Consider the following 25265-nt stretch of genomic DNA (forward strand, 5'->3'; position numbering starts at 1 on the left):
CAATCCCATCCTGGAGCCAATATTCCTGAGGCACAGAGAAATATTTTTTATTGCTATGTCCTGTAACTAATTTAATATTGGTAACCCAGTAATTTGGTATTAGTACTCAAGTAATATCAGATACACTACTTAAGGAAGAGGTTCAATACATTTGCCCAAACCACATCACAATCCAATTTAAGAATGTCAATCCAGTCAAGATGAAGTTGATTATCACTTTAAGTAAAAGTTCGGTTCTGGAAGATTGAGAATAGTGAGTCAGGGTTCTCTTACGAAAGCCCTGGGAATCCTGAGCTCCAGTGGGAAAGAAGGGACACAGGAAGAACCCATGATAGGCTCAATCAGATCTAGGGAGAGGGACTCTGTCCGAAGAGCCCATTGAGCTCATGAAAACAGGTAGTAGGATCATTTTAAATTTTCAACTAGGGTCTAGATTTTTAACTATCACTGGTTAAATACCCTGAGTAATTTAGATGCACCAGAAAAAACAGAAACTACAGAAAACGATTTATGGTTTTTTTGTGGCCTTAGAAAAACAAAACGGTTAATTCCTAAATCCCGGAGAACAATTTATATTAGTGGGGGGAGCAGGGAAGGGGAAAGGAAACGGGGAGTTTCCTCCCCGGATGTCGATTTTTAATGCTTGTTTTAGCCGTCCCTACTACCTTTGCGTTCATTGGGCCGAACCAGATCTCAGATTTTTACCCAAAACGCCGAGGAAGGCAAAGCAGACAAAACGTTACCAGCACTCCGCACTTGTAACCACTAATAGCTCCCTTGTGGCAGGAGCGGCACTAGCCAAGTGAGAAAAGAAAAGACCGAAATCTGGGGCCTTTGTGTGGAGTGGGTCATTTCTGGCCGAGATCTCAGCGAGTCAACTCCAACGGCGCGTTAGTTGTATTTCCCTATGAAACATCTTTATTTGACCTCCTCCCGTCCTGGCCGCAGCTCCCACCCCAATTTCCTTACGGCATTTCTTTGGTACTGGGTGCATGCACCCTACACTCATCTTTTCCACCTTCTCCCTAAAGGCGACAGTTTTAAGGGTTGGCCCAGTTACTGCCGCGTCTCCCTGGCAACCGTGTCTTTCCCGACCGCCGGATATGGCTACAATCACGTGCTGTGAACGTCCGGGTGTACAACGTGACTTCCGGTTGTCAATTTCCCCAGCCGCGGTGGAGGAGAAGCTGTGTGGCCCGAAGTCGCGGTGGCCCAGTGGTGGTGGCCTCCGGGTGGGCTCGCCTCATCCTGCCCCCGTCTGCTATGCATCCTCGGCGCCCGGACGGATTCGATGGCCTGGGCTATCGCGGCCGAGATGAGCAGGGTTTTGGTGGCGCTTTCCCTGCAAGGTCCTTCAGCTCCGCGTCGGACCTGGGCCACTGGGTGACCACTCCCCCAGACATCCCGGGTAGCCGCAACCTACACTGGGGCGAGAAGAGCCCGCCCTACGGTGTGCCCGCCCCCTACACCCCCGAGGGCCCGGCGGAGGAGCCCTTGCCGGGCGGCAGCGGCGGCAGCGTGCCGGTGCAGAGCAGCGGTGAGGGGCGCGGGGAGCCTGGCAGGGGTGGGTGGACGGGCTGAGCCGCGACTCGCGGCCTGCACAACCCGGAAGCCGCACGGAGGGTCCCGCCTTCGGGGCCTCTGGGTCTAGCGCGCGCCACACCCGCTGCTCTCCCTTCGTCCTCTGCCCTTGAAACGGGCCTGCTCCCTCTTCCTCATACAAATGTTTTCTCCGGGATCACCTTCAAAAAGACACCTGTCTTAGCTATGGGTTGCGTGGTAGAGATTTCTGAATTTGAAGAGTTTGGCGTATGACATCCGATGACCTAAATCAAGAAAGAAGGAAATTGGATTACTTACCGTTTATTGGGAATCATATGAACCTTACCTAATTAAATGACCGCTGTATTTCTTTGATTTAATTAATTGTAGCTTTTCTGCAAAGAGTTTTTCAGCAGAGGTAGACTTGGGCTCAAACCTGGCTCTACCACTCTTAAAAGCTGAGAGACTTTCTTAGTGTCTGTGAGCCCTCCGTTTTCTCAATTTTAACGTGACTAGAAGAATAAGGGTTTTTTTTCTAAGTGTTAAATAAAATGAGATGCGAGTAGTGCATAGGACAGTATGGACCACATAGCAGACTAAAAATATTTGTTTCCTTTTTCTTTTAATCATAGGAGTCGTGCTATTTTCTAGATCCCAAACTACCTCCTGGCATCAAACCCTTTTTTTGGTAGAAGAGAAAACGTTTATACTTCCCATTTTCTTCTGTTAACACTTATGGTACTTTCAAACTGAGCCTCACTCATGTTAAACGATTCACTTGAAATATATAGAGAAGTTGTGATTTCCTTTTCTTAATTTTTAAGGAGGTAAAGTAATATAACACTTTTCTACTTAAATAAATTATAGATTTTAAATTCATGCACTCCGTGGGAGCCCCATAAAGATTTGTTGAATTGAGAAAAAAAATTATATATATATATATATCCACCTGCTATATTTTCCTTTTTCTGACCTAAACTCCACTAAAGAGCAAAATCACCTGTATGATTTCAAGATAAGACTTTGGAATCAAGACATAATTATTCTCGGTAGGATGTCAGAAGACCTGTGTTTTAATTATAGCACTGATCTAGATATTCTCAACATTTTTAAATTCATAATATGGAAATAATGGCTACCTTGTCCCATTCTCTTGAGATGTTAGAATAGATTATATCATTAAATATTAAGTATATTCTAAACCAAAATTTTATTCTCACTTCTATTTTGACTTGGAAGTACAGTGATATTTATTTGATTTTGGTTAACTGGGAGAAATAGACTTTAAATGTCATCTGATAAGCAAATGAGCATGTGGAGGGGGATCAGTGACTTATACAGCATCATACAATTAGCTTGTTCATTCTGGTTTGCTTGCTATTGGTCACAAAACAAGTACTAGAAAGTTATAAATTAAATAATTCAAAATGCACATATTGCTACACAGTTGCCTGGTTAGGCAGTAAAACTTATTGTTTCAAGAATTGTGCTTTGATGGTTACCAGGAGCTCTTAGTAAAACCAGGGTTCTTTTAGCAGCACTTAAGGAGCTGGTGAATCTAACTTTGCAAAGAGGATAGAAACCCAAGAGATTTACACAGTTAACAATAGTAAAACTTCCTAATACCTTCCAGAAAATATCAGTGGTATTTTCTGTATTAACAAAAAGTAGCGGATAATTGGTACTCACTAAAAGAAAAAAGCTGAAAGGAGGAAAGGACCTTAACTTGGGCAAAAGAAGCTTCTGTCTCACTTGTACATTTTTCAAGGCAAGAGTAAGCCAAATTGTTTCCCCAGGGACATGTTTACATGGCCTTGTTCTGACTAAGGGGACAGTGAAGGCATCGCTTCATTTGAAAGAACAGAAATGAGAGAAAGAGAGGAGATGGGACAAGAGCAGAGAGAGAAAATTACCCCTTGTAAATATTGTATTGTAGCTGAAATGTGATGACTAGTCCCCTGTGGTTGTGAAATTTCATCAGCAGGGTTTTGAATTTTTAAGTCGAGAAGAAACAATTTTTTTCTGCATTGACATATGCATAGGAATGTTTCCAGCTTTAAACTTTTATGATAAGACTATGGAAATGCCATCAGCAGTAGCACGTATGTACCTGTTAGTGTATCACAAAGACCTAATTAAGCAGCTACTTTCAAAATATTTAAAACTTGGGGAGATAGAGAAGAAGAGAGCCTTTTGGTTATTCTAAGTTTCTTTCCATTTAAAAATTTTGAGGTGTTTTGTGACTTGATTTAACATAGATGCTCCCCACCAGTAACAGCAAGTGACTAATTTTACATGAGAGGTAAAATTGTTGGTGTAAATATCAGTCAGAGACTTCTATAGAAAAAATTTTAAATTGTTCATACTCAAAAGTTGGAAACAGGTAGCCCTTAGAGTCTACCTGCAGACATGTTTCACTTGGTCCACACAATGTTTTAAATAGTTGCAAATATTTTTTAATTGGAAGATACTATAATACATACAAATGAGAATATGTTTTTAGAAAAATCACAGCTTAGAAACACTGAGCCCACAGCCTCACACTGCAAGGATGAATTTGAGCTGAAGAGCAGTGGTGCCTTACAACTTGCCACAAGCCCTTCACTCATTCAAATGACTTCCCTGGCCCCTATCAGAATTTGGCTTTGGGACATGGAGTTTAAATGTTATTAAAAGAAAATATTTTTTGTTGTTTTTATAGTAAACCTAAATAATGGTTATGAGTAATCTTATTCTTTCTATTTTAGAACAGTTGAGTAGATTTGCTGGATTTGGTATTGGACTTGCAAGGTAATGTTTTATCTAAGGATTTCTAATTTAAGTTTTTATTTAAAGTTTTTAACATAATAGTAGTAGATGATTAGTATTGTTTCTTTTAGATTGATTCTGTGGAGCAGTAGATTATTGCATAAAATTTTGCAGAGAAAAGTGATTCTTTCAAATTTGAGTTTGTTTTTTTTCCAGTAAGCCTAGAGAATAGTCATTGAATTTTATAATCACAAAATAATTTTGTAAGGAATATTGTAACACCTTTCACATGTCTATCCAAAGAATAAATCAAATCTAATCTTATGTCTCCCTCCAAAAAACCAAATAATTTTGCATTGAAACTTCTCCCTAAACATTTGAAGATAATTAACAACATAGTCTAGGTTTTACTTACAGTCAGCATTTAATGCGCACCATTATTATTTTTTATTTTTAATGATTATTTTGTGTAAGAAAAGCCTCTAGTCTTGATTAGGTGATCTTTAGTGAATACTGTTTCAAAAATATCAGAATTGCAAAAATGCTTACATATATTGCCAGAATAACTCTCATTGTTTTAAACATTTTAATCAAGGAAAAAAATGACCTTAATTTGCATAATTAAACTTGAGGACATGAATGTCAATAGAAACAAAATCTGTGTATTAAGGTTTTCCTTCTGCTAGAGTTAACTTTTCTTTGGCCTCGCTGTTTATACTTAAAGCTATTGTTCATTTGATATATTACTTTCATATGTATTTATATATATATATATATATATATATATATATATATATATATATATATATATGAGTGTGTGAGTACACGCACACACGCCCATGCAGGCATGTGTCACTATTAGTGCTTAAGCCCACAGTTGTAATTAGTTTGTAGGAAATGTTTGCAGAAGAAATATTTTATACATAAAATAGTAGTCAATTAACATAGTCATTAAAATCCCCATAACTTAAGCACAAAGTACATCAAAACCAAAATGTATAGAATGAGGTTCATGAAAAATATATGACTCTTCTGATAGGAACTGTTCGTAAGACATCTTCCAAAAGAAATAGAAAGGAACATTTAAATTGTCTAGGAAAGAAGTTTCCCATATCAGGCATACAGAAATGTAGTTTCATATTTATGTGATACATATTAGTATTATATAGTATTGTTTTCCTTGCTTACCAGTTTGCAGATCTGGCTTTATTATTTTCCTATTGAATTTTGTTATTGGTACAATGATTTGAAAAATGTATAGACTTTTTAAAATCATTTTTTTTTAACTTTTAAGAATCAGGAACATAAAATAATGCATGATTTTGCAAAATCTGCAAAAATAATTTCAGATACATATATGTTATAAATTATATTTTGGCTATATTGTATATATTTATAAATTATTCTTATATAGTCTCTTCACAGAAAATGTACTGGCCCATCCTTGCATTGTTCTACGCCGCCAATGTCAGGTAATTGTGCTTTTTATGACCTTCTAAACAATAATCCTAACCCTGATTTGTAGTACAGAGCTCAATAAATGGCTGAGATCATGTAACCATTATTCCATATGAAATGTACCAAAATCTATAATATATCAGTTCTCAAACTTTTTGGTATTTGAAACCTCTTAAGTCTTAAAAATTACTGAGGTCTCCAAAGAACTTTTGTTTGAATGGGTTATAGCTATCAGTATTTACCATTTCAAAAATCAGAGGTGGGAAAATTTTAACATTTTTTTTTAATGTTGGAAAATAATAAGCCCATTAGGTATTAATATAAATAACTTTTTATGAAAAAGAAATATTTTACTTTTTTTCATATATTTTTAATGTGTGGCATAATAAAAGACAGCTAGATTTTCACATCTGCTTCTGCAGTCAGTCTGTTGCAATACATTGTTTTTGAAAGAAACAAGAATGTCTAGCCTTATTATACACATACTTATTTGAAAATGGGAGTATTTTTTATCTTTTTCAGATAATTGATACTACACCAAAACTCAATAAGTGGTAATTTCTTAAAGGTTATTTGCAATGTGAAATTTGAAACCACATCAATTAAACTTTTATACTCTGTTACATTAAATTCTATTGGTCTATACTGCATGTTGAAGGGATTTTCTACCCATGCATCATTTTGTTAGTTACCTCATGCATTGATTAATTGAAAAACATTGATTTACTGAATTATATAGATCTTCTAAATGTTACGGCATTTGGTTATACAGTATCCAAAAAGAAACAAACAACCCATCATTAAAATCACTACCAATATCACCAGAAAAGTGTTTCAATGTTGGTAAGCTCTTGGTGGTGGATACAGGTTTTCCAGAATTCTAATTTATGCTTGTGTACTCAAATTTATCACCAGAAACAAAACCTATTGTTTAAACAGTAAGCTCACTTTGTTCATTTTTAAAAACATGTCTGTCCCCACTGTGAGTAACTATAGTCTTATCAGTTTTTTCAGAAGCAATGGTGTTCCATGAAAAAAGTGGCTAGTTCAGCTTGCAACTTCATTAGACAAGTGCTTTTCCTCACAACAGCCATCTTACTTTATTATGCAACACACAGAATAGTAATTCAAACAATGATGTGTACCCAAGAGTCAAGATTTTATAAAATTAATGTATTTTACTTCTTCAAGGACATTCTTTAGTCAAAGTGGCTTTTTCCTCCTTGCAAGTGAGTGGATTGAAGAATATAATAAATACAAAAATATAATTTTGTGCCACTACTTTGATTCATGCTAAGGAGTTAGCAATTTTGCCCACAACTCACTGCTTTTGCACTATTATTGAAAATGTCAGCACAAGGAAAAAGGCAAATCATGCCTTAGGATCAAGAAAATAATTTTGAACCTGTTATTTCCCTTAAATGCCCTCAGGGATCAGTGGACTACACTGTAGCAAAAGCTCCTATAACTTCTTTAAAAATTGAGTCAGAAAAGATAATAATTGCAAATTAAACTGTTCATGCTATATACACCAAAAATGTACGTGTATATAGAGAAAGAGCCAGTTAAAAATGTGAACAGTTGTATATGCCCCAGAACAGTGAATTTTTATAAACTGTGATACTATTACATTGTGATCCAGTGTATACATATATGAAAACTCAAAAGTTTTATGAAATACCTTCGCAATGTGTGATGCATTGTGATAGTTTTAAAAAATTATTTCACTTATTAAGTATTGGTTCTGACTTCCTTACTGATTTTGTAATTTATCAATTGTTTATAGCTTATAGTTTGAAAAATGGTTGCCATTGGGAGACACATATCTCCTGTTCCCTGTGTGTTAAACAGCATGAGCATTTTGCCGCTCTGAATGTGATTCTAGTGTTTAAGGAAATATAAATGTCAAAGAACAAGACCTTCTTTATTATGTATTCTATGCATTACTATGTATATTGTGCATTGGTCTTCAGAGTTGTAGTTATATAACTGTATGTACTGTACTTTTAATAAGTGACGTAAAGCACTTTCAAGAGTAATTTTGCTTATGTGGAATTTATGCTGACTTTAGAATTGAATTTTTGTTTATGTTGTGACTCCACTGTGTATCTTTTATGTCCTTGTTATTTTTTATCAAAACAGTAACAGAAAATAATCATGAAATATCTTTTTTACAGGTTAATTATCATGCTCGGCATTATCATCTCACTCCATTTACAGTCATCAATATCATGTACAGTTTTAACAAAACTCAGGTGAGAATTAGTCTATAGATTTTATTAAAGTTATTTAAGAGTCATTCGGCCTTAGTAATGATTAAAGCAACAATCATTCCTCATAATTTAGTTAATGAAAATATCTTAACTCTTGTACTAAAACTAATACTACATAATAATGACTTTTTTTGATGTCACTGAATAATCAGTGAATTTACACCTTTGTTCAAATTAATTAAATATTAGGGGCATTTAATCAATATTAGAGATATTTAATTAATTGGAATGTTCATCTTGGCCTAAACATTGGCCACCCAACAAATATTAGAATAATGATAGGAATTAATTTAGTCATAGTTCTCTACTAAAATGTCCTTTTTGAATAATGCCTTATTGCAGAATATCAGTAAACATTCAATATCAAGTTTTATTAAGACCTTCTGTGTGTTTCTTATTTAGGCATTAACAGAAATGACAATAAATTTTGTTCATTTTAGGGACCAAGGGCCCTTTGGAAAGGAATGGGAAGTACATTTATTGTCCAGGGAGTCACACTTGGAGCAGAGGGACTAATCAGTGAATTTACACCTTTACCAAGGTAACTTTTTGGCGTTTTCTCAACATTCGCTTCATATTAAAAAATATGACAAAATATGATAGTTTCTAAAAATACCTTGAATTTGAAAACTTGCCTGAAGTAGCTAACAGAAAAAACAGAATAAAGTTAATTAGTTATCTCTTACTGAATTAGTATGTGATAAAGAAAATGCTTCCTGGTATATCTACTGAGATGTGTCTTTTAGCTCTACTGTTATGTGTCATCAACTATCAACTAAGGAACAAACATGAGTATGTGAGCAATTCCTGCTCTTTAAGTAGCCAATCTGGTGAAGGAAACACATGTAAGCAAATTATAGTACACTGTGATTAGTGCTACGAGTATAATTAAACGAACCCTTTTCAGAGCCCCAAGGGACACTTTTCATAGAGTTTTTGGCAAGGATTTCAAAAAAGAGCTGAAATCTGAGCTGGATCTTGAATTGTGAGTAGGAATGACTTGGCAGAGGAGAGGATTCTGAGTAAAGGTGACAGCATACCCAATTTTATGGAGGTTGGAAGATTTGGGTAACAACTGTCTTATGCTTGGGAGTAGTGGGCATGTGGAGTGGAATAACGGAAAAAGAGACTGAGGTGCATGACTGTGCTTTTATAAAGGACTTAGGCTTTATTCTCTGTGGAATTGGGAATCTAAGGGGTTTTCGTTTGTTTCCTTTTTTTTTTTTAATATATGGGTGCTTTGATCAAAAATATACTCAAGTGGCAGTGTAAAAAATATGGACTGGTGTAGGCAGAGACTTGTGGAGAACTGTTATAGTAATCTAGGCCAGACTGAGAAGGGCCTGAACTATGGAAAGGGAGGAACTGGAGAGACATTTCTGAAGTACAGTTGGTAATTGGTGATAGACTGAGAATGGGGGTATAAGAGAGCGAATTGTCACCAGTGACTGAGATTTCTAGATTGGAATCAAGTTGAAAAATTCATGAAGTTGGAATGGGAAAGAAGATAAGCAATTTAAACTCCAATAGATGATTTTTAGATTCCTATAAGACATCTAGGGGGTCCATGTCTAGTAAGTGTTTGGGACCATGGATCAGAGTCTAGAGAAAATTTGACGGTAGAGGCATAGCTTTGAATGTTGTGGCATCGAAGTAGCATTGAAGCACTAGGATAGATGAATTTCCTGAGGAGAAAGTATAGATTAATGACAGAGAGTGAACCAAGGACAGAATTCTGGGCAATTTGGGAGTGCACAGGTGTCTGCCGCGCACACGCGTGTGTGTGTGTTTGTGTGTGTTTGTGTAAAAGTAGTTGAGGGGAGCAGTAAGAAGTGTTCACAAAACAAATTGAAAATAGCAGTAAGATATCAGACAGTAGTGTCCTACGTGCCAAGGGAGGAGAACTGGAATTGTTAAATACATTTGGAGCGAGAGGGTAGAGAAATAGGGGAAATTTGCTTCTGGGTCTGTTTTCTCTCTGAAACAAGATTCAAGGTCATTACAAGGTGATACAAGGTGAAAGAAGAATGAGCATTGGGGTCTCAAGTAGAAAAGCGTGAGAAGAATGGTATACATTTGGGATAGGCACAATTATGTGTAACAGAAAGGGAATCTTACTAAGATGTATGAAAGGAATGTTCATAGATCACTTTGGAAAGCATACATTTGTTTGGGTGCTATTTAGCAGGCCTCTGATTTTCCGTGTCAACACTATATCCCAGGGATAGCATTGAATACTTGGAATAACCTTTAATCCAAAGTTGGCCCCTGGCAGCGTGAATTTTGGGAATCGCCAAGGAAGTGAGGTAATTGCAATCACAACCACTAGTGTCTCAGTCTGGGATATTTGCCTTTATAGGGGAGGAGGTGATAACGAGAGACTGACAGCATGCTTTTTGCCCATGTGACTGCTTTCAAAGGACCGCAAAGTCTTGATGTTCCTTTAACACAGCTTTGCTAAATGTTAAAAACAAGACAAATGTTTGGCCAGTTAAAAAATTTCCCCTCTCATGCTTAAAAACTTCTGAATTTCTGCCATTCGCTAATGTTATTCACCTTATTGCGTTTTATGTCACAGGATAAAATCAGAAGTTAGTACTTGTTATCACATGTTCTTGAAGTTCTCCCAGAAACACAAATTTCTATAAGAATTTAACAAAATTCAGGGATTTCTATATGGTATAGTGTAAAGAGTTCTGTATTAGCAGTCAGAACTCTATTAGTCCTGGCTACACCACTTTTTAATTCTGGAAACTTACTCAAGTATTGCCATTTCTCTAACGCAGAGATGAAATAGTAACTTTGACTTCAGATTGAGGGAAAGGAAAAAGAGAAATGGGAATGGGAAAGCGCTGAATTTTATTAAATTTTATTATCTTTCTTATTTTATAGACATACATGTCAAATTGTGTGGGTGTTTTCTCTTTGTCATTTTGAATCTTATTAAAGAAGACTTAAAAGTTTATTATGCTTGTTGTATTCTACCTGGATAATTTTGGTGATAAATTTCAGTCATTACTTCATTTTTTTACTTAGCTTGTATTTCCTAAGTACTTACTATGTGCTCCAGGTCCTGTGCTGGAAATCAGGTATACAACAAGGAGAAAAAAACAAAAGGTACCTGTGACCGTGAAGCTTAGAATCTAGTGTAAGGCCTTACATTAAATAAAATAATCCTACTAATTAATAAATAAGTACAAACTGAGATGTGTTCTCTGAAGGAAAAGAATATGGTTCTGTGAGAGTATTAAAGGGATAGGAACAGTGTCCCTAATGAAATGGCACTTAAGCTGAGATCTGAGTGGTGATTAGGAGACACAAACCAGTTTGTATAAAGACGTTGTGGCAGGGAAACTTGGTAAAATTCCCTTCTCTGGTAAAAACCCAGAGAAGGCTCATAGGATTGGACCTCAGATAGCAGGATGGAGAGCTGTGTGAGAGGGTGCCGAGGACGCAGGGAGGAGCCCAGCTGTGCAGGGCCTTGTAGGTCACTTTATGGGGATTGAAGAGTTTTAAGCAGGGGTCAGTGACATGATCAGATTTATGTTCTTAAGGGGTCATTGTAACTGGAGATGGGAAGATGGCAGGAGGACCAAAGCAGATAAAAGGATACGTGTTCATAAGCTGTAACAGTAATAGCAGTGAGAAGTAATGGTAGCTAGGACCAGGGTGGTATCCTGAGATGGATGTGAGTGGATAATTTATATTTAGGTCAAGTTGATGGAACTTGGTGATGGATTAGTGATGGTAGGATGGATTAGAGAAGGAGGTTTCAAAGATGACTTCTGGGATTTTGGCTTGTGTGACTGGATGTGAAATAAATCCATTCTCTGAAGTACGTGTAAACATTTATTTTCTAATTGTAACTCCTTTGGGCAGGGTTTACCTTTTGGGGGGAAAAGCAAAGTCATAGCCCACAAGGCAGCAAAGCAATCGTGCAGAGCCATTCACAGAAGTTACCGTGGGAGGAGGAGGCTGAGCTCTGGGGTCTCCTGGATTGAGGTTCCTTAATTGCAAGGTGGGGCAGTATGGATTCATCAGTATTTAGTTCATAGCTTCTTGGTATTAGTACTTTTTTAAAAAGTGTATAACCCGGGATCGTCATCTGTGATCTCTTCCTTTGTCTCCTGCCCTGACCCCTCCCATGTCCTTCCCCAGACCTTCCCCCAGGTGGAGAGACTTAGACTGTGTTGCTGCCCCCAGCTGTACCCTTTCCTTTCGTGTGGCATTTCTCCTACCATTAACATAAGGGGTACCTGTAACCAAATTTGTCTGTATACTCAGTCTCCCACAGAAACTATTTGGTTGAACTCCAACTTAGTTTGACTCAGCTCATATTTGTAGTTGTACCAATATAAACACCTTACAGTTTTCTCCTCACGTTGTCTGTTTTCCTAATGACTCCTCTGAATTCACTGACTTTAAACACATTCTCCTTTCAACTCAGTGAAATCTTTCTCCAATTCAGTAGATTACCTTTCTAATTAACAGTTCCTAAGTACGTGTGTGTTACATGCCACGCCATAAAGTCTGACCCGTGACTGAGTGATCCGCACAGTGTCCTGTTCCCGGCAGCCCTGCTCAGCTCCTGCAGACTCACGCCGAGGGCTTCTTTCAAGGAGTCAGCCCGTCTCCTATTTGGTCTTCCTCTTTGCCGGCTGCCTTCTATTCTTCCTACTATTATTTTTTCCAAAGACCCTTGTCTTCTCATGAAGTGCCAGAAGTGGGACAGCTTTGTTTTGTCATTTTTGCCTTCAGCGAGTTTCAGGCTTAATTTGCACCAGGACCCACTTGTTCATCTTTCTGGCAGCTCAGGGGAGCTTTAGATCTGTCCTTCAACACCGTATTTCAAATGCATCAATGTTTTGTCTGTCAGCATTCTTCACTGTCCACCTTGCACATCTGTACTTAGTGACCGGGACTGCGCGGTGTGGCTGAACTGAGCTTTGACCGCTAAGGGCACATCCTTGCTCTTGATGATCTTTTCTGATTCTTCCGTTGCTGCCCTTCTGAGTCTCAGCCTTCTCTTGAGCCTTCTCTTTTGGCTGCAGTTCCCATTTGAATTGATGACTGAACCAAGATGAGCAAAATCCTAACACTAAAAGAGTCTAAGAGTAGGGAAAAAAGATCGGAAGTTTGATTTTGGACAAGGTCATTTTCTGGTGCTTTACCGTTTCCAGGTGGAGTTGTCAGTAGACAGCCGATACACAAGGTTGATATATAGAGAAGACTAAACTGAAGACAATAGATTTGGGAGGTTTTAAAGCCATCATGTTGGATCAGATTGCCTAAGAAAGGAATACAACATGTAAAGTAAGAAAAGAAAAGGGCCTGAGCTTTTAGAAACTCCAGAATAAGTGGCTGAGTTAAGAAAAATGCTCCTGCAAGGAGTCAAAAGTAGAGACCAGAAGAGAGAAACAAAACCAGAAGAGTAGTGATAGTGGAATATAAGAGCAGAGAATGTTCAAGAAGGAGGGAGCAACATTGCTGCTCAAATGGCAAGTAAGGTACAGACTTAAAAATGTACATTGGATTTAGTGGCATGGAAATCATGGGGACCTTGGCAAGAGCTGTTTTTGTAGAATAATTGGGTGAAAGCCAGTTTGGAGTGGGTTTAGAGTTGAGTAGGAAGTTAGGACATGGCAATGGCAAGTTTAGAAAGTTAGCTATGAAGAGGAGAGATGAAGAGAAGTAGCTGGAGGATGAGGTTTGGGTTGGGTTGAGGGAAGATTTTTTTTTTTATGAGGGCAGCTGTTTGAACATGTGAAAATGAGAGGCAGTGGAATGTAAAGACTGCTTAGTAAATACAGCTATTTTACAATTTTGCTTTTGTGTATTGATTATGCACGAGAGTATGTATACCAAATGGAAAAACCATTTTCAGTAAAAGCAGGTCACTTCTCTTAATTTTGTTCATTTGCAGTGTAGGTTTTGCTTGTGAAAATAGTGTATTAAATATATTTACACATGTTTTGGCATTTGATAATAAAATATAAAAAGATTTAATCACAAGTGGATTTCTACACTATCCTCTTTCCTGAAGCACTTAAATGTGCTAATTTAAATTTCTAGAGCTGTGGCAATAAATTGTACCTATTTTATAAAGGAGCAGAGAACAGACACAAGGAAAAGAGTCTTAGTTTTTTTTTTTTATATTTGACTCTATTATTTTTTACTCTTTTAACTCAACAATCTTAATGTCTTCAAGAATTGGCAGTAGTAACTAGTTTTGTATTCAAGAGGAAGGTGGCCCTGTTCTTACAGAAATGCGGTCACAGACCCATCTGTCTACAATGTTAAAGACTGCACGAAGCTTAAAGCCACTGTCATGATGACCTGCGGTCATACTTTCTGAGGCCATAATAAAAGTGGTAGCAGTGCTCAGATGATTTGCAAACCACGTAGCATATTTTGTTTTATAATCCTAAAGTCACTGTCAATAAGATGGGAGGTCTAACATTTTTTTTTGTGTGTATTTTTTATCTTAATCATTGAATGTCCTTCCAGCTATATTCTGCTGTGGTTGTTCAGGCCTAATATAGTATTCTAGTGCTAATCAGAATTAGTGACCTAGAAGGCTCTCTGAGGTCTTCATAAATCAGAGATGGTTGTTCTATGGTGTAAAAATTTTTCTGCCGACCTTTCAGTCTCTTAGAAAAATGTAGGAAAGTTCACATACCACCCATGCTATAATTGTACTGAGTTTGTTTTTAGAACACTTACGTTATTAGTGATTAATTTTCTCCCCCTTTTTAACATAAAATATATTCCATTACCTCCTTATGTTTGTCATAGTCACTTACTTGAGGTAGCAAATGTTTTTCTCAGGCTCCTGCCATGGCCATGGTGCAGTGGGTTGCCCAGTTCATCAGGGGAACTGGTGGCAGGGAGTCTCCGCTTTATTTTACACTTCCCTTTTCTGTCACTCTGCCTCTCCCCATCCTCCTCCCCCTTTCCTCCCATCCTCTCTATCTGCCTTTGCATTCTTTTTCTGCCTCCTTATTTACTTTTCCCTTTACTCTCTGTAGTCTTTTCTCCTTTTTGACTTTTCTCTTGATACAACTTTCCCCTTTTTTGTTCTTCTTTCATCTGGCCTCTCTTTCCTTCTTTTCTGGCTGCCAAAGGGTAACCTCAAGAGCAGGATGCACGCAGTCTGAGAGCTTAGTTGCTGACCTGGCATTTTGCCTGTCTCCTTTGCACATGTCCATGTGGTATTTTTGACCTTCATTTTTCTCATACGTAAAACAAATGCAACAAGACCTGCTCTGCTTATCTCACAGATTCCTTCTTGTATCAAATGAGGTGAGAGGTAGTGCAGGCAGAGTGCAGACTGCGTCATAGAGACCAGGGTTTAGAACCCTGTTCTACTACTAAATAGTTGTGTGGCTTTGGGTAAGTTATGCATGAACCCTCTCTGAGCCAATTTCCTCATCTATGAAGTGGAGGTCATTGTGAGGACGAGAAATAATTCATGTAAAGCACTTGGCACAGTGCCTGACATACAGTAGGTGCTCAGGAAGATTATGGAAAGTAATAAAGGGTACAAAATTAATGTCATCATAGTAAGTAAAGGCAGTTTGGAAATTAGGTTGCCCTCCAATGGAATACGTCATTCTGCATTACAGTTACTTTATTTTGTTTTTTTGATTCTCATATTCTTACATACTTTTTAAAATTTATTTTTTCCTCTCTATCCTGTTCCTCCTTTCCCTTCTCCTTCCCCATCCATTCTTTCTTTCTCAACCTCTCATTTTTATACCTCCTGCTTTAATGTCTCATGTTCATTTTTATAATCAGTTAAAACTCTTCCCCCTCTGTCAGACCCTTCTATCAGCACACACAAAAATACTTTGTGTGTTTTTTCTCTTTTCAAATCATTATAATTGTTTGAAGTGTGTCCCAGAAAGGAAAATGTTCACCATTAGAGTATATTTCTCCTACAGATTTTTTTTTTTACAAAAATGATTTCCTTTTTGAAAATTGGGCTAATACAAAATGTTTTAAATTACGTGGGTCTCATTTTACTTAAATTTATTTTTATTTGTTAGGGAGGTTTCACAAAAATGGAATCCTAAACAAATAGGAGAACACCTTCTACTGAAATCGTAAGTATGAAAATGGCATTTATAGTGAAAATTGCCATTAATTTTATGGTGTTAGAACTGAAAAAAATCATATTAAATAACTGTACTGAAAACAATTACAGCAATGAAATATTTGTGAACTAGAACTTCAAAAGACAAGTAACAGAGTTTAGGAATAAAAACCTGAAATATATAATATTATCTTTAAAATAAATTTTTCTAATTTGAAAGGCTGAAATCACAACCTAATTTTTCTTTGTGTTCTTAGGAAGTTAGCAAAGGGCTTCAACTTTTTTAACCCGAATTACCAGGAAAATTATTATCATTTATTTTTTAAGCAGAGATACAAATTTATTTGTATAGTGATGAGCAAATTCAAAACCTTAGTGTCATTAAAATGTAGTCCTGAAGGCACTTAGTGATTTTACAAAACTGACCATTTTTGTAGATTAGAATTTTACTCTTCACTTTTTAATTTTTCTTGAAGATTGTGAATTGGAAACCCCCCCAGCTTGCTGGCTCCCTCTGTGGGGCATTCTAGCACATTATTACTTAGTGATGTTCCATTCACCTTGAAAACCACTACTTGCCAGGACCTGGCCCATAGGGTTAGGTAAGTCCCACCTTGATATTATTTTAAATGACTATATTTTGCAGGCTTGCAAAGTTGTAATATTACTATGTCTAAATAATAGTGGTAGGAAACAACTTTGCAAAGCTGTACAATATTGTTTTTTAATAATAAAAGGGGACTTCACTCACCATTGAAGAATGGCTTAGCTCTGCTGGGTGGGAGATCTGGGAATGGATAATGATAAGATAGGATAATAGCAGAACAGATAATGTTTAGATATTACAAAAAAGGCAAGCAATAGAATGGATCCTTCATCCTAAATTTTAAGTGTCAGATTTATAGGCTACATTAGCTAGCTATGTGCAGGTAGATGTCCAAACAATGAATCATAAACGAGCCTACATTTTATACTGGTTTAAAATAAAATCTGTTTTCTTTGAGGGCTGTCCCTGTGTTATTATTAATAATTTTTCATCTCTAATTATTGAATAAAGATCCTGTGTTACAGATCTCTGAAGTATTTAGGCTATAGGTATTAATAGTTAAAAACCTTAAAAATGTCATTCAGTCTTGAATATAAATTGTATTGATATATTAAAGTAGGTATTTAAAAATTTAGTGTAAGCATCTTGTTTCAGTATACTGATAAGTTTGTTTTCATCTCTGCAGCCTGACTTACATGGTGGCAATGCCTTTTTATTCAGCAAGTCTAATTGAAACAGTACAGGTGAGCTATTTTTTATTGTCATTTTTTAGTTAAAAATATTTTTTGGAATAGTCAATATATTCTGTATTTCTGATTGTATAACAGAACAATTTAAAATGATGTCCTTATAAAATTTTTATTTCACAGTTACCACGCATATATCAAAAATTATATACTAGGCACATTGCTGATGACTATTTTTCCTTTGCAAACTTACTTCATACTTTTAGTTTTCATTCTTTTTATCCTTTCCATAGGCAGCTATACGCTTCATTCAGGTATCTCAGAAGCCAGCCTATGACTTTCTCTGAATACAAAGACTCTACGTGGTTTTTTTCAACTTTATAAGACTCGTGCACAACTCGAATGGTTATGGCTTATCATAGAACAATAAATTACTTCTTACCTGAGCATAAAACATGATGAATAATCATCCTAACAGTGAGCAGGTAGTCTCCGTAGGTAGTTTACTAACAGCATTGTTTTTTAAATATGCCTTTTAAGGAACAGTTGATGCTATGGTGTGTTAAGTACTACAAAGCTTTTAGGTTGGTGCAAAAGTAATTGCGGTTTAAAAGGTTAGATAGAAATAATTGCAAAACCCACAATTGCTTTTGCACCAACTTAATAAAGCCATCTCCTGCTTGTGTTTTTAATTGTTTTACTATTTCTAACCACATGGTGGAGCTTTAAGTATATACACCGAATGAATGTACTTTCTTATCATACCATTCCTACACTTAAAACTGTAAGATGAAGATAATTTTAACTTTACCTACACAAAATCCAACTAGTTGCGTAACACCTGTCTTCCATCGCCAACATCAGATTCTCTAGCATATTTTTTGTCTTCAGTATAAATGAGTTCCCTCTCTAAAAACCTAACTGGATCAGCCTTTCCTCTTTTAATTATTCTTTTCCACTTCATTGCTTTTCTGACCCTATTGTTGATTTTTTAACTTATTTTTTAGAATTAAGTTCAGTTAACTGAAGTTAACATCTTGCTATCCAAATATACTTTTCTCTCCCCTTGCATTTGGCATTGTGTTAAATAAATGCTATATAATCTTTGTATAGGACTGTAGTTATTACACTATGGGATATCCTCATTTTATAGCTAAGGAAAAAAAATAACAAGAAGGTAAGTATTTAAGAAAATACAGCTAAGCAGCATGATATATTCAGGGAAAACAAGTTTTAGCTTTAGACAGACCCATATCAGAATCACATTTCTCTACTTAAATTAGATCTGTGACTTTAAACAAATGCCTTAACCTTTCTAAATCTTAACTTTCTCATCCATAAAATGGGAATAATATTTTAATAACTGAGTTATAAAAATTAAAGGAGTTATGTATATAAAGTACCCAGCTCACTCTACATTAGTTTTCTTTTTTAACCCAATATCCACCCCCTATTTTTCCTGCCCCAGGTTCTACCTGCTGACTCCTTTTGATTTCTTTGGTCTGATTTTCCGGAAATCTTTTTCCTTCTTAGATTGCTCCTCTCTTGCACATCTGCCTCTTCTTTACGTAACCTCGTTACCGTCTCTTCTACTATACTCCAGGGTGCAATCCTTGTCCTCTCTGCTTTCTATCCTACATTAACTACCCTGGAGAACTCATTTACTCTTTTGAATCATTTTTACTCTAATCTTTATGGGAATTAAATCGTCTTCACCCCAAACTAAACTCATAAAAACAATCTCGTCTTATTTCCCTGAAAATTAGCTTCTTTTTGAGCTTCTTCTCCTTTTCTGTTAAGATACTATTGTTATCTTCATGCTAAAGACTCCAAATTTTAGTTCTACTTTTTAGGAAAGTCTTGATTTTTATATTTCTTTCATCCTTTACAACCAATCAGTCATCATGCCTTCTTAGTTCTAACTTCAACAAATATCTGAGATTTGTCTGTTTCTCTCCACTGAGAGGCAACCATTCTCATCCCTTCTTTACCACTTACTCAGCTTTTTACACTAGCTGTTTTCTTCCTACTTCATGTTCAATGTTTTTGTTTTGTTTTTATTTTCTGGGGTGCTCAGATCTCCTTGAGAACATTCTTTTCCTTGAAAAATACACATTGACACAGAGCTCTCCTGAAGAGCACCTCCTGGCGACCTTCAATGTGAACTTCCTAGTGATCTGTTTCTTCATGAGCAATGCTTGTTCTAAGTACTTTTTAAAGTCCGTTCTAAGTACTCATTTTAAAGTCCGTTCTAAGTACTCATGTAAGATTAATGTTCTTCATTTGCAGTGCTTATGTCCTTTTGCTGATTAATGATCCATATTGACTCATAGTCCCTAAAATCAATTTCAAACTTCTCAGCATATGGTTAAATCAAAATTTTTATTGACTTCACTTTACCTTTTCAGTTAATCTTAACTGCTCATTTAAGAAGATATATTACATATTTAGTGAATGCCAACCTATATTAGGCACTATTGTAGACCCTGGGGATACAGCAGCAAACAAAACAGGCAAAACTACTCTACCCTGAGAGCACTTATATTTTTGTGGGGCAGATAGATATAAGCAAAATAATATAAAGTATACTAGATGGTTCTAAGTGTTAAAGAGAACAAAAAAATAAAATAAGGAAATTAAACAATGTGTGTAATGGGTAGAGAGGGGTGATTGTTACTTTTTTAGGATCAGGAAAGGCATCACTGAGAAGGTGACATTTGAGTAAAGGTCAGCGCATAAGAACTCCATAGATATTTAGGAGAAGAACATTCTAAATAGAGAGAAAGCAAATGTAAAGGCCCTGAGGTGGGATTGTGTCTCATGTGTTTGAGGAACAAAAAAGAGGCCAATATATTAGGTTGGTGTAAAAGTAAATTGCGGTTTTTGAAATTGTTTTTAGCCTTTTAAACCGCAGTTACTTTTGCACCAACCAATAGTTGAAGCTCACTAAGCAAGGGGGAGAACAGGAGATGAGGTCTGAGAGGTAAGGGGAGGAAAGCATACAGGACATTGCAGGTCATTGGAATAATTCGGCCTGCACTTTGAGGGAGGTGGAAAGTCTTTGGTGAATCTGAGCAGAACAGTGACGTGATCTAACATGTCTATTAGGATTTCTTTGGCTGCTGTATTGAAAGTAGACTGGAGTGGGAAAGGGGCCAGAGATAGGGAAACGGACTAGGTTAGATGAGCTCATTTTAGTCTCATGTTTTTAAATATATTCTGTTTACTGAAAACTCTCACATGTATAATATATCCAGCTTGGACCTTGTCCTTGTAGTCTAATTATAAACTCCGAGTTTACGCCTTAGACTTAACATTTCTGATCTCTGCATCTCTCCCCCAAATTGCTACCCCAACCATATTTCCCAGCTCAATAAAAGTCACTGCTATTCCTCCACTTCCTCTGGCCAACAGCCTTGAGGTCATCCTTCATTTCTCTCTTTCATACCCCCAATCCAATCCACCAGTAGTTCTTATTAGCTGTAATTTTAGGATAAAAGCACAACTGAAGCACTTTCCTTCCATTGCTGCCTACTAGCCCAGTCCGCCATCATCTCCTTTCTGGATTATCCATTAACTTTTTAACTAGTTCCTCAGCCTCTGCTCTTGTCTTCCTCTGCACAATAGCCACTGAGAACAGGAATATCTTGTCTATCTTCTGCTTAAAGCTAACCAGTTTTTTTCCATCTGACTAGAAGCCGAAGCCTACTCAGTGCTATGGTATGGCCCCTGACTACCGTTTGCCTTCATTTTATACATTCTCTTCTTCAGTCATTACTACAGCCAAATTGGCCTCCAGTGTTCCTTTTTTGCCGGTCCATGACTCGATAATCTGTATCACAAACTCTATTATACATAGCCTCAAAATTGTAAAAAGGCAGTGACATTGTAAATGATAATGGCTAACATTTATTAAGTACCTTCTGGGTATCAGGCCTTTTTTTATTTAATACTCCCAGCAACTCTGTGCATGAAAGATAATGGTACTGATCCCATTTTTATAGAATGGTAAACTGAGGCTTACGGGAAGTTAAATTACTTGCCCAGGGTCACATAACCAGTAAGTAATGGAGGCAGGGTTTGAACCCATGCATAAGAACTCTACGCACTGACCTACCTCTTTAAGTGTCATGTAGTTACTGCTTTTCCAAATGAGTTGTAAGGAGCTTTTTATGAGTGGGGAAACCAGATATGCCCCTCTCCATCTCCTCCCGTTTCCCTTTTCAATAAAAAGAGCTCCCAGCTTCACTGCGATCAGTATTATGAAATTTTATTGAAAAGGAAAAATATCTAACACCTAGATAGCATTTGAAGTCTGCAAACCATTGATGTTTTCCCTCTGTAATCAGTAACTTAGGGTTTAAAAGAGATCTTCAGAGATTCCTTTTTTGTGGCAAAATAAGCAAATGTTAACTTTTATTCCTGTCATCATTTTTATTTCAGAGTGAGATAATTCGAGATAATACTGGAATTTTGGAATGCGTTAAAGAAGGCATCGGAAGAGTGATAGGCATGGGGGTGCCTCATAGCAAACGACTGCTTCCCCTCCTTTCCCTGATCTTCCCTACAGTGCTGCATGGGGTTCTTCATTACATCATCAGCTCAATCATCCAGAAGTTCGTCCTGTTGATCCTAAAGAGGAAGACTTACAATAGCCACCTCACTGAGAGCACTAGCCCGGTGCAGAGTATGTTGGATGCTTATTTTCCAGAACTTATTGCTAACTTTGCTGCCAGTCTTTGCTCTGATGTTATACTTTACCCCTTGGAAACAGTTTTGCACCGCCTCCACATTCAAGGAACACGCACAATAATTGACAATACAGACCTTGGCTACGAAGTGCTTCCAATTAATACACAGTATGAGGGAATGAGAGACTGTATCAATACCATAAAGCAGGAGGAAGGAGTGCTTGGGTTCTATAAAGGGTTTGGTGCTGTTATAATACAGTACACGTTGCATGCAGCCGTTTTACAGATCACCAAAATTATTTACTCTACACTTCTTCAAAATAACGTTTGAGATGTAGGTTCCTGATTAGTCTAAAAGACATAATCTGGATCCTTTCTTATGAAATTATGAGGGAGAAAAGTCAATACTGGGGAAAAAAATGGATTCGAATGTGAAACTGCTGGAAAAAGCCCCTGCTTATTATATTGACTCTTCTTTTTTTATTAAAGGCATAGGTATATATTTTGGATCAAAAGTATTCCAAATTTGAAAAATCAATATAAACAAAACTCATATGAATTAAATTCTAGCTAGTGTAGCATGCATGCTGAACTGAAAATGATATTGGTCAGAAGCAAAAATTTGTCAGCAAACAAAACAATTTCACATAGCTGAATTTATTCCATGTGACTTTAATATTTATTATATGTTTATTTCACCTTGGTTGATAACTGGTATGTCATCCTTAATATAACATATAGTATCAAGAGGTCATAGTTTCCCTTTAAGCAAATACATTATGTCATCAATGATAAAGCTGAGAAGGATTCGATCTGGCAGTCTGTAAGCAGAAGGGGAAGAGTTTTAAATTGTATTTTCCCTATATAACTTTTTAATGGCTGCACACTTATTGCATAAAGCTATTTATATGTATACATAAAACTCGGAATTTCCTACAAATTTTCCATTCTTAGATCAGCTTATTGCATAAAATGAAGTCATGCACTTTCTGCTTGAATATCAGAATCAAACATTAAAAGCCAAGGTACCCAAAAAAATTTAAGGCAAACAGCATACTTATCTATATCCAAAGCCAGCATTTCAATATCAGCAACTTAAAATTCGTCATATGTTTATACAGCTTGTTTTGCTTACCTAGTTATGTGAGTCATCAGGCTGTTTTTAGAGCCACTCTTAACAGAGATAGAATATAAAATAATCATGACAACCACTACTGTTTCCAGATTTACAAATTGTGTACTAAAAAGAACGTCACTTGTCTTTGACTTGTTTTTGTGGAGACAAAATTAAAATTCACCTGGGAATTTGTGCCTCTTGCCTTCTGTATAGTCATCATTAAATAATGGCTTCATTTTTATTTTCTTCCAGTCTTTGTAGTTTCAGTCTCTAAACTAGATACACATAAAGGGAAAAAGCAGGTTTATCCTTATTGCCTTTTATTTAAACTTGTTTGGATGAATACCGAAGAAAAAATACAAACTTTAAAGGAAGTTTGTCCTTGTTTTTTATGGATGAGAAAAGAAGTAACTTTCAACAAATAAGAAGCAAAAAAAATTGTTCATCAGTTTAAAAAAAAAAAATTCTGCCTGCTCCTAACTGGGTGATGTTCTTTATACAGTCAAATAATGTGCATTTTACTGATCCATCACTAAACATTTTAAAGTTTCATTTCCTCATGATGGTGATCAGTGTTACTGTGAGCCATTTAGCACACCGAAGTGCAATGACTATGCACTGATGTTGTCCAATGTAGAATTCATACAAAGAGATTTGTTTTACTTGTGAAATGGCTACTTTTTGTGAGTAATAGTGTTGGAACCAAAATATGGTATCCAAAAAGTATGAAATAGTATTTCAGTAGCAGCTCTCTCTACTGTCTTGTATTGTGTGTGTGTGTGTGTGTGTGTGTGTGTGTGTGTGTGTGTGTTTTAATTATTAAAACACATACGTTTTCTATCTTTAAATTCCACCAAGAGGGGAAAAATAAAATTAAACACCACTGATCACATGTTGTAGTTTATAGTTACATTTTTAGATTATGGTTTACTTTGTCTGAACTATGACATTTACATTATTTTTGTTGCTTTTGAACTGCTAAGTAAATTTTAAGATGTTTATAGTATATCCAATTTCCTGAAAATCTTTTATTTTTACTATAACCAAAGAAGATGATTTCAGACAAGAGTAAATATCTGAAAATTTCAAGTTTCAGAAAATTTCTAGAACAGAATCTGAATGGAATCAAGTACTTACTAGTGAAAATCTCTGGGGTCCTTTAGCTAAAAATGAGGTATTTCAAGATTATTTGAAGGAAGTTAGCATGAGGATTCAGTTACATAAATCTGTTTCATTATGGAATCATTACAAGACTGATACCCTGAACCACACACAACTAAATTGCTCTTATTTCTGTCTCTTTGGAGAAAGAATACAAATTAACATTAAAATTGAAATGGGGTAAGTAAAATACTATTTTTGTTTACGGCCGTTCTGAGTTAGTTGAAATGTAAAAACTTTAAATCCAAGCACTTGAGTGCTGGCCAAATGTGTTTAACTGATGTTAGAAAGAAATAGCGAAATAAACGTTAGACGTGCTCTTTTCCTTTTTAATTGCTCTATTTCTTTAGCATATAGGTGCCAAAAGCAAATATCCATAGGCTACATTTCTTAAGGTAATAATAGCTCAGAATAATATTTTTAACTCAATAAGATTAATAGTATTATGAATAAGATTCTATTAAAACGTTCCATAGGTCCAATGGTCCTCTTACATAAACCAGATTTTGGCCAGACAGCTGAAATGTGATATGCTTGCCTTACGTTGAGTGGTTTCTTAACGGGTCAAATACTCTGGAAGTGACTGAATTAAAAACTGAAACACCTGGTAAATGTTAATTTATTATGTTAAGTGAATTTATGAATTGATTTGCTAAATTTGTTTATAAATCTCTTTCCCTTGAGACAGACACTCTTTTTCTGGGCCCATGAAACATAATCCCTAAGTTTATATAATTTAGACCTCCAAACTCCCAGCACTAGATGTTATAAATATGAAATACCGTGTTTCCCCGAAATAAGACTGGGTCTTATATTAATTTTCGCTCCAAAGGACACATTGGGGCTTATGTTCGGGGAATGTCATCCTGAAAAATTATGCTAGGGCTTATTTTCCAGTTAGGTCTTATTTTCGGGGAAACACAGTAGTAAAAACACACTAATTTCAA

The 25265-nt window shown here is 36.3% G+C and overlaps 1 protein-coding gene across 1 annotated transcript; it reads left to right on the forward strand.

Annotated features, from left to right (window-relative positions):
* Nucleotides 1–1142: 1142 nt before the first annotated feature.
* On the forward strand, nucleotides 1143–23602 carry SLC25A46 (solute carrier family 25 member 46). Its single transcript, XM_019727768.3, has 8 exons — nucleotides 1143–1537; nucleotides 4290–4332; nucleotides 5705–5762; nucleotides 7926–8003; nucleotides 8462–8562; nucleotides 16070–16126; nucleotides 17349–17406; nucleotides 21793–23602. Exons 1-8 carry the CDS (start codon nucleotides 1264–1266, stop codon nucleotides 22369–22371), a joined length of 1248 nt encoding a protein of 415 aa, XP_019583327.3. The 5' UTR covers nucleotides 1143–1263; the 3' UTR covers nucleotides 22372–23602.
* The last annotated feature ends 1663 nt before the right edge of the window (nucleotides 23603–25265 follow it).

This window comes from Rhinolophus sinicus, chromosome 3 (assembly GCF_057876585.1).
Source record: "Rhinolophus sinicus isolate RSI-liver-muscle chromosome 3, RSI-T2T, whole genome shotgun sequence".
Classification (NCBI taxonomy): domain Eukaryota; kingdom Metazoa; phylum Chordata; class Mammalia; order Chiroptera; family Rhinolophidae; genus Rhinolophus; species Rhinolophus sinicus.